The sequence below is a fragment of the Triticum aestivum genome, chromosome 2D (genome assembly GCF_018294505.1).
Source record: "Triticum aestivum cultivar Chinese Spring chromosome 2D, IWGSC CS RefSeq v2.1, whole genome shotgun sequence".
Taxonomy (NCBI): Eukaryota; Viridiplantae; Streptophyta; class Magnoliopsida; order Poales; family Poaceae; genus Triticum; species Triticum aestivum.
The window spans coordinates 494670716-494688225 of NC_057799.1; the positions used below are offsets into that span (position 1 = coordinate 494670716).

At 49.5% G+C, this 17510-nt stretch overlaps 1 protein-coding gene across 2 annotated transcripts; it reads right to left on the bottom strand.

Moving 5' to 3' along the window:
• Positions 1 to 4134: 4134 nt before the first annotated feature.
• Positions 4135 to 8446, bottom strand: LOC123054056 (trihelix transcription factor GTL1). 2 transcript variants are annotated; one of them, XM_044477719.1, is made up of 3 exons: positions 7361 to 8446; positions 4947 to 6540; positions 4135 to 4829 (listed from the first exon to the last, which is right to left on the bottom strand). In XM_044477719.1, the coding sequence occupies exons 1-3, from the start codon at positions 7744 to 7746 to the stop codon at positions 4818 to 4820; spliced, it is 1992 nt and encodes a 663-aa protein (XP_044333654.1). In that variant the 5' UTR covers positions 7747 to 8446; the 3' UTR covers positions 4135 to 4817. The 2 variants fall into 2 exon arrangements, with proteins under 2 accessions (XP_044333654.1, XP_044333653.1); XM_044477718.1 differs by having other exon boundaries at positions 4135 to 4833; positions 7361 to 8438.
• Positions 8447 to 17510: the final 9064 nt, after the last annotated feature.

The following is a 17510-nucleotide window of genomic DNA, read 5'->3' on the forward strand; positions in this document are numbered from 1 at the left end:
TTAGTTTTGTTAGGGCTTGATCCCTAGTATCCACTATGTTCTGAGATTGATGTTTCTATGACTTTGCCATGCTTAATGCTTGTCACTAGAGCCCGAGTGCCATGATTTCAGATCTGAACCCTTTATATTTTCATGAATATATTTGTGTTCTTGATCCGATCTTGCAAGTTATACGCACCTATTACGTGTTATGATCCGCATACCCCAAGGTGACAATAATTGGGATTCTTTTCGGTGTTTACTGTAGTTTGAGGAGTTCATGTATTCACTAAGTGTTAATGCTTTGTTCCGGTTCTCTATTAAAAGGAGGCCTTAATATCCCTTAGTTTCCTTATGGACCCCCTGCCACGGGAGGGTAGGTCAAAAGATGCCATGCAAGTTCTTTTCCATAAGCACGTATGACTATATACGAAATACATGTCTATATTATATTGATGAATTGGAGTTAGTTCTGTGTCGCCCTAGGTTTTGAATGTTACATGATGAATGTTATCCAACGAAATCATCGATCCAATGCCTACGAGCTTTTCACATATTGATCTTTGCTAAGTTACTATTACTACTGCTGCTGTTACTACTGTCACAATTGCTACAAACTATTGCTGCTACTGTTTCTACTATTATCACTGCTATCAAACTACCATATTACTGTGCTACTGATCACTCTGCTGCAGATATTTAGTTTTCAGGTGTGGTTGAATTGACAACTCAACTGCTAAAACTAATTTGATATGTGGATGGACACGTGCTAGGGTGTTGTACTTGCTTGAACAAGCAACCCACTTATGATTACCCCTTCTCACAAGCATGCGCAACTACAGAAGAAGAATTAAGATAAATCTAACCATAGCATGAAACATATGGATCCAAATTAGCCCCTTACGGAATAGTGCACAAACTAGGTTTTAAGCTTCTGTCACTCTCGGACCCATCATCTACTTACTACTCCCCAATGCCTTCCCCTAGGCCCAAACATGGTGAAGTGTCATCTAGTCGATGTTCACACGGCACCACTAGAGGAAGAACAACATACATATCATCAAAACATTGAACGAATACCACACCGGTGAAAAGTGGTAGGTGGCCACTAACGGCTATTCCTGGCTCGGCTCTGATAACGCAATTCAGGGAGGAGTCGATAGTTGGGCACTGCATCCCTTCGAACCTAGAGAACGTGTGACTTCACGCAATTACTTATAACAAGACTTCTCCCATGTCCTCAAGAACAAACCGAACTACTCACAATTCATGTTCATATTCAAGATCAGAGGAGTATAATATATGATTAAGGATCTAAACATATGATCTTCCATCAAATAAACCAACCAGCACCAACTAAAAAATGTAATCAACACTACTAGCAACCCACACGTACCAATCTGAGGTTTTGAGACAAAGATTGAATACAAGAGATGAACTAGGTTTTAGATGAGATGGTGTTGGTGAAGAGGTTGATGGAGATGAGTCCTCCCATGACGAGAGGAATGTTTGGTGATGTCGATGGCTTCAATTTTCTCCTCCCCGAGGGAGGTAGCCTAGGCGGAATTGCTCCGCCAAAAAGCAAAAGTGCTCCTGCCCAGGTTCTGCCTCGAGACGGCGCCGCTTCGTCCTGAAAGTCTTCTTCTATTTTTTTCTAGGGAAAATTGCCATATAGCATAAGGAGGGCATCGAAGGGCATCTGTGGGCCCCGCAAGACATCAGGGTGCGCCTTGTTGCCTTGTGGGCAACTGGTGGCCCCCCTCTGGTGGTTCTTCATTCCAGTATTTTTTTTATTCAATAAAAAATCTTCGTGAAAGTTCAGGTCATTTGGAGCTCCGGGGAATAGCTATCTCTGTTGTAGCTCTTTTGGGTCCAGAATTTCAGCTGCCGAGAATCTCGCCCTTCATGTAAGTCTTGCACATTAAGAGAGAAAAGGTGAATTACATCATAAAGTGAAATATTGATCAAAAAAATATAAATAACAGTAGGAAAACAATATACTGTCATGCATGGTGGGGGTTTAGTCACTCAGGATAAGCTACTTGAGTGGACATTCCCGTCACTCGACTCGGACTAAGAAGGGATATCTTCACTCGGGCGCTCCACTCGGATGAAAGCAGCTCAACGGACAGGGCATTAATTTCAGCGTTACCAAGCCTTCAATCCTAGCATTACTAATAGTGTTAGACCGTCTGGTACTCGCTATAGTGGGTGGGTATTAACTCTTTCTCTCTTAAAATCACATGTAACATAGCATGTAGAGAGGTAGCAAACTCTATATAAGCACATCTTCGGCACCTTGTTACGGGTTTGGAACCTCTGTAATCGCAAACACATGTGCAAGAACAATCTCGGAGAACTGGACTAGGGTTTTTATCTCCACCGCAAGGGGCCTCAGCCTGTATACCTCTTGTGTCACCCTCCTGCGCTTTGCTATGTCAAACTTCGTTTCCTCCCCTCTATTACTTTCGGATTTCACCCCGTGACAAAAAACTATCACTTGATTTGGTTTTGAGGATCTCAAGTTATGGACAAAATAAATTTGAATTGAACATGTTCACAATTTTGCCATGGCAGAGAATACCAATGATCATAGTTCAGAACCCCACATAATCCATTTCGTTTTGTAGGTACCATTCGTAGTCCAACCTTTTCTGTGACACTGGAAAACATCACCGAATATGCACATGTCTCGTGACATTGAACCTATGTCACCTAAAATCTGACCAAACCATCGCTGAAGATGCTCACCGCGGGGGGAGGGGGTGCCCCAGGCTGCCATCAGTCAGTGACAGTCACTGGCACCGAAAATGGTCTTCGGTGACAGTTCTAACTCCGTCACAAGAAATAGTGATTTTTTGTAGTGATATGAGAATTCGTTTAGAGCATAAATATAAATTGTTCCTCTGGCTTCTTGTCCTTGACATGCTTAACACCAGAGATCTCCTCCTCAAGAAAAAAAACCATGTCCATCATCATCATGTGTCCTATGTATGGGCAATGCCAGGGAAACTTATGCCCATTTATTCTTTGAGTGTGACTTCAGTCAAAATTTCTGGTGGATGCTAAATCAGGAATGGAACTTGGACCAGCCTATCATGGAGATACTATTGGACAGTAAACCAGTGAGACAGCAATCTTTCTATGAAATGATGATCCTTGGATGTTGGAGCACTTGGACTCACAGAAATGGAATCATATTTGGGGGTGATGATGTGAACATTCATAAATGCTTTAGGATGTTTAAGAAGTACTTTTCTTATGGGTTTACTCTATGTATAGCAATGGTTGGGTTTACATATGAATGAGTACATAACAATCTAAATGATAAGCCTAGTCTCAAAGAGGGCATGCAACTTTATGAGTATATTCTAGATGAACCCGCCCATTGTACATATTATGCACTTTTTTTGAAAAATGACGCGGTAGGGGCTTTCCTTGTAGTTTTTCGTCACAAAGAATCTATGCATAACAATTTTATTTAATTCTTCGATTGCACAAATGGAATTTATATTTCAAAAGAAATATGGCATGTCATATGAGTTTTGTTTTAGTACAATGAAATGTCTTTAACCAATTTCTTCCATTCCACTTAAATGGCTGAGTGCATGCAAGTAAATAATTGACTAAAGGACACATGGCCATCAGGCCATGTCACTAGAGAAAGAATTTTATTATGCTGTGCGCACAGTTCAGTTTCCTGATCCTACTACCAGTGCATTGTGGGGTGAAGAAAAATAATTCTAACAGTACAAGTGGCTTCTTCTATAAACTAGTCTAGTGGTACCTCTTTTCTTTTTTAGAAAAACTTCCAATCTACAGTACTACTTCATCTTCAATCATGGTAGTCTAGTGGTACTTACATTGATGAGCTCATAATTTCTAACACCTGAGCTTAAGAAAAGTCATATTGGCAAGGTAAAAAATAGTTCCACTGAAAAAAGGTGGGCCACGTAGAATCTCTACAATGAAAACCAAAAACATGTGAACATATGATCAAATAACCACACAAAGTTCCCGCAATAAAAAAAGAATAGGCACACAAAGTATACACTGTAACGACATTTATACTCTCAGGTAAAAAAAAAGGGGGGGGGGGGGGGGGGGGGGGCGGCGACACCACGCTAAAAACAGTTTTCGGACCTCTGATCCAAGTTGCTTGAAATGTATGTAATTCATGTATACCTGTATACAAACCTGTATACCGCCGAAAGAAGAAGAAGAAGAAGAAGAAACAGACATCAGGACTCTTACATCGATGTACAATTCTTGGCCTTAACACGACGATGAACACCTATGTTACGCAGGGACTTGCTTGCTCTACCGGCCACCCCCTCTGCCTCCTTGGCCGGTTTAGGGGACAGAAGAGAGGCTCTTATTACACAGAACGAATCAATAAATAATGGAATGGCACGAGAGGAATTACAAGGTGAAAAGGAACAGTCGTCGTCGGTGATGGTGCGATGTGATGGCGATGATCGACTCGAGGAGGTGACGCATGGAACGGTGACTCGGTGATGGTGAATGATGGTGATGCTTCGAGGTTATTGTCTGCCTGGAACTGGAAGTATGCTGATGATCCATGGTGCTGAGCGCCTACTGAACCATGGCGAGGAAGGAGCTCGCGGGGGTCGATGTCGGCGCTGCTGTCGCCGCGGTGGTTGGCGGTGGAGGCGCATTGTTGGTGCCGACCGGGTTTGGCCTCTGGAACTGTATCCTGTACTGCATTTTGCCGTCGTCCTCGCCGTCCTCGCCGTCGTCAGTGTAGTCATCGCCCATGTCGTCGCTGTCGGTCTCGTCCGTCGTGAACTCCCGGTGCGGCTGCTCGTTCAGCTCCCTCACAGCGTCTTCTGGCTTTACGGCAAGCGCATATCCGGTTAGTTTCCACCCCGAAAAACATCCATCGAGATCGACTGATCGAGCTCAAACACGCTAGGCTGCAAGGTAAAAATGGTGTGCGCGATTACCTTTTTTACGCCCAGGTCGAACGTGGCCATCGTCGGCGTTGTCTGCCCGTTGCTTGTCGGCACCTGCGCGGCTCCGACTCCTCCGTTGTTCCTCTTGTCGGTGTCGTTGATCTTCTTCCCCTCGATCTCGATCTCGTGCCGGTTCAGGTTCTGATGCTCCGCGACGGCAGGGACAGACACGACGGCGTTGTTGGCCGCGGCGCCGCTGCTGCCGCCGCCGTTGTGCTTCTTGCGGTAGATGGCCTCGAGCTGGTGGAAGTACGGGCATGTCTTGGAGTCCTCCGGCCGCCTCTTGTTGCTCTCCTTCACCTTCTTGAAGTACTTGTTGATGTTCTCCCACTTCTCCTTGCACCGTTTGGAGTTGCGGCTGTAACCCAGCCGCCGCATCCCGGCGGAGATCTCCTCCCACAGCGGGCCCTTTGGTCCGTTCTCCTGGTAGCGATTGTCCATGTCCATGCGGAGCTGGATAAGCGCGTGCACCTCCGTCTTGGGCCACCGTGACGACGACGGCCCCCCTCCGCTCTCCCCTCCTCCCAGACCAGCGGCCTCGACGACGTGCTGCTCCGTGGCGACGGGAACCAGCGCGAGTGATAAGCCGGCAGAAGTCGGGGCCGGTGCGCTGCGGGGCGTCCCGACCTCTTCGCGCGTCGTTTCCTTGTGCTGCGGTGGTTGCGGCGGCGGTTGCTGTTGGAGGGGCGCAGCTGGGATGGGCTGAGGCTGCGGCTGCGGCTGCTGTGTAGCCTGTGACGGCGGCGGGGGTGGGAGGTGCTGTCGAGGTTTCTTTGGCGGCGGCGGGGTCTGGACCTGCATCGGCGTTGGCATGGGCATGACGACGGGTGGGACATGCACGGTCTGCCCACCGATGCGCTGGAGGAAGGCGATGATGGAGGCGTCGCGGGAGGCCGCCGCTGCGCGCTCTTGGGCGAGCTGCTCCTGCTCGCGGTTAAGCCGGGCCACCTCCTGCCGGCGCCAGGCCTCCTCCCGCGCCGTGCGCTCGGCCTCCCTCTTCTCCATGGTCTCCAGGAACCGCTGCTGCATCTCCTCCTGCCTCTGTACGACCTGCTTCATCAGGCCCTCGAAGAAAGCCATCATCTTCTTGCTGCCGCCGCCGCCGCGCTTGCGCTTGCCGAGGCCATCCGGGCTGCCGCCGGTCTCGGCCGTCATGTCGTCGTCCTCGGAGTCGTCGTCGTCGTCCGACTCAGAGTCGGACATGGACGGGAAGCTCAAGCCTTGCAGGCTGACAGGCGGCGGCTGGGGAGGCTCCACGGCCGGCGCAGGGGCGGCCGAAGATATAGGGGCCGGCTGCATCGGCCCCGGCGGCGGCGGCATTGCGCTCATCGGCTGCGGCGCGGAGAAGGCGTGCATCTGCGGCGGGGGGGCGGCACTGACGACCAGCGGCAAGTGGTCCTGCTGCTGCTGCTGCGCGGCGGCGGTGGCGGCGTGCAGCGCCTCGAGTTCCTGGAAGAAGCGGTAGCTCTTGCCGTCCTGCCTGCCGGCCCGGCCCTCCTTGGTGCGCTTGTAGTACTTGTGCACGTTCTCGAACTTCTCCTTGCACTTCTTGGCGCTCCTCTTGTAGCCCAGCTCCGCAAGCTTCCTGAGATCACAAAAACGGAAGGTTAATTACTCGCGTTGCGTGGTACTACAACCAACCAATCAATCAATCAAAGGACTGGAAGCAAGAGAAACAGAGCGGATTAAATGAGCAGCGGTGCGTTTACAGGAAGAAGAAGAAGAAGCTTCGCGTGTGTGTGTTCTCTTTTTCTTCCTCTCCGGGCCGACGAAAGAGACAAGGAGAGGCAAGGACGAGAGAGAGAGGGCGAGGAAGGAAGCATATAGGCAGAACGGGAATTGGTTAACCGCAGGCCATCTCGTCTTTTGAGGGATGAGAGGGGAATTGAAGCCGATGGCAGTAGAAAACTGGGGAGGGAAATAAACAAAGATGAGTGAGGCCGCATTGGGATGGGAGAGAAAGGCTGCCTTCCTTCTTTTCCCAAAAACTGAAAGCGAAAAACATTGGCAGACTGCGCCTGCAGCCTGCCTGCCTGCGCCTGCACTCACACCGTGGTACGAACGATCCCCAGGAGCCCAGATTCTTACCGCCACCCTACGCCTACCACTCCTACTCCTACTCCACGGCCTCGCTGAAACCGAGGCGCATTTGATTAGATCGGCCAGGAAAGGCAAGGAAAACCGGAAATTCGAGGAGAATCGCGGGCAGTAACAACAAGCGCGCATAATTCGCCATCATTTCATGTGCAACCATCCCATTCCATTCCAACCAGCGCTAAATTCCACGAAACCGTTAGTCGCTTGCGCAGGGGGAAATCATGCCCAAGACAAGATGCTGCTGCGGTGAATTGCGAAATGTGTGTGGAAATTACCGTGCGGTTTTACTTTCTCGACCTCTTTCTTACCTGGAGACCTCCTCCCAGAGGGGGCCCTTGAGGGTGGCGTCGCGGAAGGTGGTGTCCATCTCCGACCGGATCCTGATGAGGGCCAGCGTCTCCTCCCGCGGCCACCGGTTGCCGCCCGACCCCAGCCCGCCGCCGCTGTGCCCGCCGGAGTCGCCCAGCATGTCGTCGTCGGGAAAGCCGCTTCCGCCGGCGCCCGACGCGCCGGCCAATTCATCGTAGCTCGGCTGCGAGTTCTGCTGCTGCTGCTGCTGCGTCGGTGGCGGCGGCCGGACGCTCAGCGGCACCGGGCCCGGAGCCTGCTGCGCGGAGAACGGCCCCATGTCCGCCGGCGCCGGCGCCCCGTACTGAGACGCGCCACCCTGGTGCCGCTGCTGCTGCTGCTGCATGGATGATGACACCACTGCACCACCGCCTTGAACGCGCGCTCTCAAATTGTCCGGCTGGGTACCAAGCCAGCAAAGGAAGGCAAAATCTGTATGTGCAGCAGGTGGTTGGCTGTAGAACTGTGTGGAGCAATCGAGAGGGGGGAGGACTAGTGAATTGTAGGGAATTAATTGTGGCTTCTGGGCTGGCTAGCTCATCTCCTTCCTCTCTCTCGCACACACACCGAGTGAGTGTGGTGTGGGCGGAGAGGGAGGAGTAGAATTGGAGGGAGAGGATGAAATAGGAAAAGGAGCCCTGGTGGTACAAGTAGGGGAGGGGTGGGAAGGGAAGGGGAGGTCCGGAGGAGGAGGACGCTGGCTGGGGCGGCGAGGGGAGGGGATGGGAGCGAGCGAGAGGATGGTGAAAAAGAGCGGGGGGAGCGTGGACAACTGGAAAGGGCCCAAAGAGTGTAAGAAAGAGGGAGGAGAGAGGAAGCTGGCTAGGCAAAGGAGAAGAAAAAAGAGAGGGAAAGTAAGGGGGTGCCCCTACAAAAGGGAGGGCTGCTGGTGCCTCTACTGATTGATCTCTCTCTACCCTACGGCCCTTCCTCCCTCCCTCCACCGATCGATCTCCCACCAAGAACCCCAGCGCAACCAAACGAAATACGTACTCAGCAGCAAAGGTATACGAATACGAGCACCGATACCGTGTACTACTGTGTAGAGTTTGTGTGCGCCGACGACGCCGTTTGTTACGGGGCGGTGGCGTTTTATAGCGGCTGGTCCAGGCAGGGCCTGGGCCTGGTGAGGCGATGGATAGATATGGGGAGATTAATGAGCCGGGCATGGGGACAAAAGAGGGAGGGTGCGGACTGCGCAGGCGGTGAAACGGAAACGCCTGCATGGGGTGAGGTCTCACCGGACACGTGTGCGGCCCCGGGCCGACGTGGCGCGGCCGTGCGGGGACAAGTGCGCCGCGCTGACATCGCCCTCGTCCTCGTCGGAGCGCGGCGCGTAGCCACACATGACACACAGCCCTCTCACGCCGCGCGCGTGCGTGCATGCACCCATGCATGGGCGGCCGGCAGCCCCCCGCGCCGCCGTGCCACATACGCGATATGCCTCGCGAAATACGGTGGAGATAGATAGATAGATAGAGCCTTTTTTATTTTGTATTTGTAGAAACGGTGGGGATAGAGTGACTGGATAGGTATATCTCCTAGCCCGCTTTCTATCCTGGAGCTACGCCGATATATTTTTGTACCAGTAGTAGTAGAAAAGATCTGCCTTTGCGTGCATGCCGGCCGCGTGCCCGCGTGCATGGGCATCCTCTCACCGCGTACGTGTTGCCGCGCTGCATGCATGGCGTGCCGTGTCGTGCTCGGGTCGAGCCTCTTCCGACCCGCCGGATGGGCAGGCCGGCGCCCCTTGTATCTACCCGCCGCGGGTGGTACCGTGCCCGGACGCGCGCCTCGTCACTGTGTCGGCAGGTTCAATGCGCGCCCGCGCGCGTGGTGAAAAACGTACCGCATGCGGCGCAGGTTGGCGCCGCTGCTCCACCATTAATAACCCGACTCGTCGTCTAGTTCCAGATAGATAGATAGATATCGCGCATTAGTTCTGCGGATTTCAGCATTAGTCCCGCAAGATATCCGCATTTGTTTTGCGCGTTTGGTCACTAATCTGGTATGATATGAGTATCCTTTTTCCCGATCTATACTCGGCTGGCTAGATCTACGTATGCATGTGCATGAGAAGCATGTCCGCGTGGCTGGTCTGGTTAGGCAATTAATCACCGCACCCGCGTCGTGAATGAACCTTTGCGTATCGATCGATCGATCCGTAATCCTCGTGCTGCAGCTGTCGCTGTAATTTCGACGACGGAGAATTAATAGTGGCCTATACTGCATAAAAATACACAGAGTATATAAAAATAAGAGAGTATGAGGCCTGGACGCTAACGGCTCAAAACGGGATAGTACATCGGTGCTGGGGCCCGGGCCGAAACGGACGGTTCTGAATTTCTGATGAGGTGTGGACGCCGCCGCTGTACAACAGCATGGTTGGTGGTGGGCCGGGTACCCTGTAGGCCCACAGTAGCAGTAAAAACTGCCTTTTTACTTCCACGTCGGTTGCTCAAAAAAGTCTATACTGTTTCTCAATATGCATTCAGACAAACTATATAAATGTACAAATTAAAGGCACTCCGTTTATACCCGTACCGCCCCATACATAATTAAACGTGTACAGTGCTGTACAACTGCACATGTGTCCGGTACAGTAATATTACGGTAAAATACCACTTGTTGAGGCCCACCGCAGCCTGTGTTTTTAGATTCCATTGGAAGCGTCCCGTCACAGGGCTCACATGTCAACCAGTAATCATGTTTGCAACTCTGGCACGTATCAAATTAGTTGCATTTTTGTATCAATATGTCAAATAGATCGAGCTGTGCGTGTATATATACTACTCCCTCCGTTCCTAAATATTTGTCTTTCTAGACATTTCAACAAGTGACTACATACGGAGCAAAATGAGTGAATCTACACTTTAAAATATGTCTAGATACATCCGTATGTGGTAGTCATTTGAAATGTCTGAAAAGACAAATATTTAGGAACAGAGGGAGTACAGCTAGGCGATCAATCAATAATTACAAGGAGGGTGGACGAAGCAACAGAGAATATGCAGTACATGTCTTGGTTGAAAATTTCACACCCAACCACCCGGCCGCCACTACTAATAAATTATTTGTGACTACCGCAAGAAAATTATACTATGCCCGTGGCCATGATTAATCGAAGCATCAGGCTAACTGTTTATTTACGGCGATGAAAAACCTATCTATTTGGACCACGAACAGATGGATAGAGCCCAGTTAATTCATGTTATTTAGGCCCAATCAATCAGTCTCTTAATTGAGCAGTCGTGTACATGTACCTTTCAACTATCTGCTGATTGTACTCAATTTTCCCTGATTTCTTTCTTTTACTAGAAATAGACGGGACCAGTTAAACAGATGGCTTGTGAGCCTGGAAGAGAGCAATAATACAAGATGCATAATGCCCACCATTCCCCTGATTTATTTATTTACTTATTACCAAAAGTGATGTATTTGCGTATTTAGATATGTATGTGTCCATGTGAGGACGGCGGGCCCAGTGAAACAGAATGGCTTGTGAGCTTGGAAGAGGGCAATAATACAAATCTTTTTGTGGCTAACCAACAAAATGTGTTTGGGATTATGTAGAAAGAAAGAAAAAGGTTCGGTGGTGCTGGCTGGACCCTCGCTCGCCCTTGCTGTACCGTCCGCCTAACAGTCATGCATGTCGCATTTGTTGCCATTCCACCGTTGCGCCATCTTTCCGCTGAATTATTGCGTGCACGGAAAAAAGAGGCCCGCCAAAATCACCTCTGAAAAAAAAATGCTGGTACCCGCCAAGTTACCTGACGAGCCGTGCGGCGAAATGTTGGAAGCCAGCGCGCATGCAGGCGGCAGAGTTGAAATTCTTTTCCAGAAGAGACGATGAAGAGGGTTGCTTTGCTTGCGTCGTTAAAAAGGTAGCCATGCATGGCGTGGCTGAAAATTGGAACGGGGACGGTTTTTGGAGAAGAGAAAGAGGCCGCGGTAGGCGACAACAGTGCACCGCAACAGCGGTGCGGGGAGGTCCACCCTACGGGACGGGGGCGTAACAGGGAAGCTACAACGGAACGTGGCGGGCGTTTATCGCGGATCCTTTCCTACCCCACACCTCCGTCCAATATTCCTACCGTGCCAGCCTGGTAACACCACCTCGGCACACCACCCGTGCACCATGCTCCCGGCCACGCGCGGAGAAAAAAAGAGCGCACCAAATCTCTACTTGGGGTTTAGAGAACGTTTGTGCAGTTTTTCAAAGGGCAGTACCTGGTCGACGCGCAGCCGCCAGATTTCAGCGATCACAGCCGTTCGATCTGGCTTCCCCGTTTCGTCCACCTCGCCCCGCACGGGATTGACTCTGTCATGGCTCCGCCTCCGCCTCCCCGTGAGCCCTCCCACCTCTGCCTCCGCCTTCGACTACCTCGCCCCCACCTGCTTGCAGCTCCGGTGGACACTCATGTCGTCGACGCCGTCGTGCCGGGCACAGCCCTGCCGTGACGGTTCAAGCTCTGCTTTGGCTGGTTGTAGCAAAAACGATTGCTAGTTCCAGCAAAAAACAAAAATTGTAGCAAAAATCATGACGGTGACGGCAACATCTTCTCGATTTGTAGCAACATAGAAAAGGGATTCCGGCAAAAATCTTAAGTGGTTCCAGCAAAAAATAAAACACGGCGCCACCGTTGGTCGCTGCCCGAGCGTCACCTTCGCCTACCACAGCAAAATCAAATGTTGGTTCCAGCAAAAAAACAAAATTATAGCAAAAATCATTACGGCAATGGCAAAATCTTCTCGATTTGTAGCAAAATAGAAAAAGGGTTCCAGCAAAAATCTTAAGTGTTTCCAGCAAAAAAAAAGATGTAGCAAAAAAAATTGCACAAACCTCTCAGTTGGAACAAAACGAAAAGAAGTTGCAGCAAAAAAAAATGATGTAGCGAAAAAAATGATGGCGGCAACGGCACCACCAACCTTCAATTGCAGCAAAATCAAAAGAAGGTTCTAGCAAAAAAAATGATGCAGCAAGCAAATTCCCCCCCCCCCCCCCCGCGAGGCTGGTCCCCTAGCACTGCACCTCGTAGGTGTCGTTGGCCATGTCCGATCGCCTACCACCGCACCTCGTCGGTGTCGCCGGCCATGCCCCCCCCCCCCTCTTGATGCGCGTGGTGGTAGCGCCATTTGCGGGGGAGGACGTACGAATGGTGGCTGTCAGGTTGGCGCGGGCTCGGTGGCGCTCATCGCCGGCGAGATTTATTTGAGAGCCCGCAGGGAAAGAAAGATGGGTGAGGGGATAAGAGGAGGCTTAGGGGTGGAAAGTGAGTGGCTAGGAAGCTCATCGTGTGATGGGATAAGGAAGGCTGAAGCGGTGTGTGCGTGGACCCGCTGCCAGGTTGGACGTGACCGGCAGAGTTTCAGCCGATCGTCCGGCCCGCAACGTTTTCCTTTTTCAAAACACGTTCACACAATGGTTTTAGAGACGGGTTGTAGTATAATTTTTCATGTCCATAACGAAGGATTGTAGAAGAGATTACTAATGAACAGGGAGGAGCTCACTCATGAACGCTCTCGCATATCGTGAGCCCAGCACCTACGGCCTAGTTATTTTGGCGGCTTACAAAATACCCACAAAATAAAGCCCCCCCCCCCCCCCCGCCGCCCTTAGCAAATGGGTGGAGGGAGTGGGATCTCGGATACAGTTGACTTATTTCTCGATCTAGTGAAAAAGTGATGAATCCAGGCAAGTTGTCGCGACCTCGAACAGAACTAGAGGAGGTCGAGGAATTGCGAAAGAAGTGGGCGGCGAGGGAGCAGCCACGGGGAGACTCCTAAAAAACATCGATACAGAGGGCGGTTCTATGGTGTGGGCTTCGAAGGAGGAGCGGGCGAGGATGTTTGCAGCGGGAATACCAGCACGCTGACCAGGTTGTGTGGGCAGCGATAGAGGCAGAGTTCTTATTCCAGACCCAACGAGGTAGGTGGAAGGACTTGGGGGTGCAAGCTCCTCCTTCCTAAATCCAAATCTCACCGGAGCCCAGTCATTATCGTCCTCCCCACTTGGTTTGAGCAATTTTCTCTGTCGCACACAATTAGTAGAAGGCTCAAAAGGGAGAATACATTCACATCCCTCCATCAGAACACTTCAATCCTTTAAGAAAAACCTTGAGAAGCCCCCGATTTAAATCAATCCCCTTTGAGTTCACCGTTGACTTGTTACTCTTAAAGGTTGGAGACTCCTAAGGAGTAGAAGTCCACGGAAAGGATTGAAGTCTTTTAGTGGCTCACAAAATAAGCCGCCACTCTCCAAATTCTCTCGTAAACCATCTGCCCCATTGGTTGGGACTCATGGACAACTACTTATCCATTGGTTCCTCGCAGTGCCTCGGTTATCTTCTCTATTATCCTATGTGTGAGCTCACGAAGGAAGAAGTAGCAAATGGGTGGAGGGAGTGGGATATCGGATGCGGTGGACAAATTTCTTGGCTTGAGAAAAAGGGATGGATCAGCAAGCCATGGCGACCTCGAACGGAACTATAGGTGGTCGAGGAACTACGGAAGAAGTGGGCGGCAAGGGAACGGGACACGACGACCAACAAACACCGAACAAGAGGGCGGTGCAGGCGGTGGTGTGGTCTTTGAAGGAGGAGCGGGCGAGGATGTTTGCGTCTGGAATGCCATCACACTGGACCATGTGCTTGTGTGGACGGAGGCACAGGCGGAGTCCTCCTTTCTAACCCAACGGGGCAGATGGAAGGACTTAGGGGTGCAAGGTCCTCCTTCCTATATCCAATCTCACCGAAGCCCGACCATTATATTCTTCCCCACTCGAGTTGATAAATTTTCTCTCTCGCACTCAATTATTCCAAGGCTCAAAAGGTCAAATACATTCACCCCCCCCCCCCCCATCATAACACTCCAATCCTTTGAGGGAAAAGTTAGAGGAGCCCCCAATCTAAATCAGGCCCTTTTGAGTTCATTATTGGCTTGTAACTCTGAGAGGTTTAAGACTTCTAGGTGGTAGAAGTCCCTGGGGAGGAATCAACTTGTGATGTACCCCAAAGCTTGTAAATGTTTGGAAGCCTCATCGTGGCTAGTTAGAAAGCTCATCTATGCGAGTACGTCATTCAACCCCGAGGAAAAAATAAACAATATATAAAAACAAGTTAAGCACCCCCCCCCCCCCTCCTCTGATATATCGCTGTGGGCACCCGATGATGCCACATTACTCCGTAAGTTTCAGTCTATATGCTATTTAGCCGTAAGTGTTACTTGGCTCTAAGAATATAGGTACCCCACCCATATCACACATGTACACACCATGACAACTTTAAGGAAATTTGTAAGACATGGCAAAAATTACAAAAAAGAAGAAAAGATGGTATTAAGCACACGACAACTTTACTTCTTTTTTCCCTACACATATTGATGGTCACATGGCAATTTTCAAAGGTTTTTGTCCTATTCAATAATTGCAAATTATAAAAATATACCACCGGCGTTATAATTTTATTTCCCACAGTTTTTGTAACTGTCAAAACGGCAACTTTTTCCAGAATTTTTAGTGGTAGATAGATTCATTTTTTTTAATATGTGGTAGTTTTATTCACTAGAGCATGACAACTTTTTTTGTGTGATGTAGCTGTACCTAGATGGATTTCACTAGTAATAGAATGCGAGTAATGCTACACTTATGGGAAGATTTTATGGATCGAATTTACAAGATGATGTGCTGGTTCACGGTGAATATCAGAGGAGTCTGCAGTGAAATCATGGAAGGTTAATTAGTATGGAAGATGACATTCACAGAATGCCGACTTAAAATTCTGTCACGGGAGTGCACAGAACTAGTAGGTATTAATCGACTAGGATCGGAGGATTTGGAGCGTAGGACATTCTGGTTGCCAGCGAAGCCTATCACTAATGCAGGGCACTACAACCGCTGGAATCAAATACGTACTAGCCTTGTGTCTACCGTAGTGGTAGTTCTACACCGTAATCATACTCCGTTGATCATTGCCAAAGCAAAGTTACAAAAGGACGGGAGCATTTGCGTGTGTGTGTTTGGTGTGGAATCTAATCTCGCGTGCATCCAGGTGGCGCACGATGGACCTCCTGCGCTTGGCATCTCCGTGGTTGTACAGCCTGATCCATCTTAACTCGAGGTGATAATGATTGATGATGCCCTTGGGAGCACTATAAAAGTGGACCTCAGACTCCAAGCAGACAAATGATGGGCGCACATAAAGCGGCCAGAACGAAATAACTTCTTTTAACTGCCGGTAGCAGGCATGTCGAGGTTGACATTGTTTACAAGGTTAATGCCTGAAGCCTGCCTGACGTGCTGGTTTCCATGTAAGTAACGCCTGCCTGTCGCGGCGGTTGTGTTAGATGCTGTCAACATGGGAATGCGATGAAGCAAGCTATAATTTACACGTATCATCCTGCCTGTTGTGCCCTGGGTGTGCAGGGGCATGCCGTTCGCGTTGTCCGCGCATTTGCTAGACGCAGAAGCCACATCGTTACTTGTCGAGCGCGATGATCTCATATGAGGCCTGAAGCCTGAAGAAAAACACTTGCTCGGTTCGTCATGTGAATTCAACATACACCAGCAGGGTGGTGAAGATGTCTCGTCAATTTTCAGGCATTTGGAGACCCTTGCAAGGAAAGGAATGTTGAATCGTTGAAGAAACGAAATCTGCTGATAAACTAAACAGCTACTACTACTGTGGACCCATTGATATGAGGTGCTCCTGATCTGGTCAATAAACAATAGTGTATGTAGCTAACCCATCGGTTCATGTTTAACGTGCAAATCCATCCCCCTTGGTACCCACAAGTAAGAAGAGAACAGTTACTGCAATGCAGCGGGATTAAATGTGGAAACTTGACAAACGTTTTACATGTGACGACGGATCGAAACGGCCGGTCAGAGGCAGCATCTGAAATTTGATCCCCAAATTTCGAAAAAAAAATTCTGAAACTAACAGCAGCCTGCAGGTTGTTGCCCTGTTGCTGTACCAAAAATAAGTGAACATCTGATCATATAAACTTTCCTGTCGGCCTTCGTTTTTCTTTAGAAAAAAAAGAACACTTAATCTGTTCTAATACACGCCGTATTATACTACTACTAGTCGTAGTAAACTGTTAGAACGTGCCTATCTTGATGGTTGCTGAAGAAATGAGGCGGAAAGCAGACACAGGCTGGATGCCGCAGCGGTCCGGGAAAGCATAATTTATTTATTTGTTTTCAACCTTGGGGGAGCATAATTACAAGCTGTAACAACAGCGCAGCAATCATGTACAGTTGGTTATCTGAAACAAAACAATTGCTTCTGATTGGTTTAGCTGTTGGATAGTTAATCATTGACAAGATACTGGATGGGATAGGCTACGGCCAGAAGCACACCTAGGCCTAGCTAGCATGACGCTGGCTACTCTTATCTCCAGATAAATATCATGATGATCTGGTAATGCACGCATAAATATTACTTTAAACATCGTGTTTGCTAATAGCAGCAAAGTCAAGCATCTGTTCTTTTTCATGTATAGGTATGGCCCGCTTTCAGTTCAGTTGCTAGCCTTGACAGTTGACACTTCCCCCGTTACTGCACGGCTCTTTTCTGACATCGGGGATTCAGAAATGTTACTGTCAGGCACGTCTAATTCTCTGCAGTCGTTCTTAAGGTTGGGTCAGGGTCAGGTTCAGGGATTCAAAATGTTACTGTCGCGTCCAATTCCCTGCGATCCTTGGAATTGTGAGCTGCTAGTCAACGACGGAGACTCACCGCACTGTACCTCTCTCTCTCTCTCTCGTTTGCCCTGTGTAACGCGGACACAAGCCATCAAATTGTTCAGGTTAATTAAGCGGCTTGGCGAGACGATCGATCGACTGGGTACGATGTAGCGCCAGAAAAGCACTACAAGACAAGCGCGTGTGCCATCAATAGATGATTGATTAGTTCGTCCGCGGAATCGACAGCTCTCTAACCTATTCAATGAACGGCATTCGTCGAGGTTATGTTAATCGGCGATCCACTGTCTGACAACTGCTCTAGGCTCATCGAATGATGTCCGTGCTCTAGCGTATACGTTTTCTTTTCTCATATATGGTTCTATTAACCATGTAATAAGAGACTCGCAGAAAAGAAAGAAAAT

Excerpts from the sequence above, each read along its gene's own strand:
- LOC123054056 (XM_044477718.1), bottom strand. The coding sequence starts at position 7,746 with ATGCAGCAGCAGCAGCAGCGGCACCAGGGTGGCGCGTCTCAGTACGGG. Across the intron at positions 6,541-7,360 it reads CTCTGGGAGGAGGTCTCCAG|GAAGCTTGCGGAGCTGGGCT; the intron begins GTAAGAAAGAGG and ends TTGTGATCTCAG. Across the intron at positions 4,834-4,946 it reads TCGACCTGGGCGTAAAAAAG|CCAGAAGACGCTGTGAGGGA; the intron begins GTAATCGCGCAC and ends CTTGCCGTAAAG.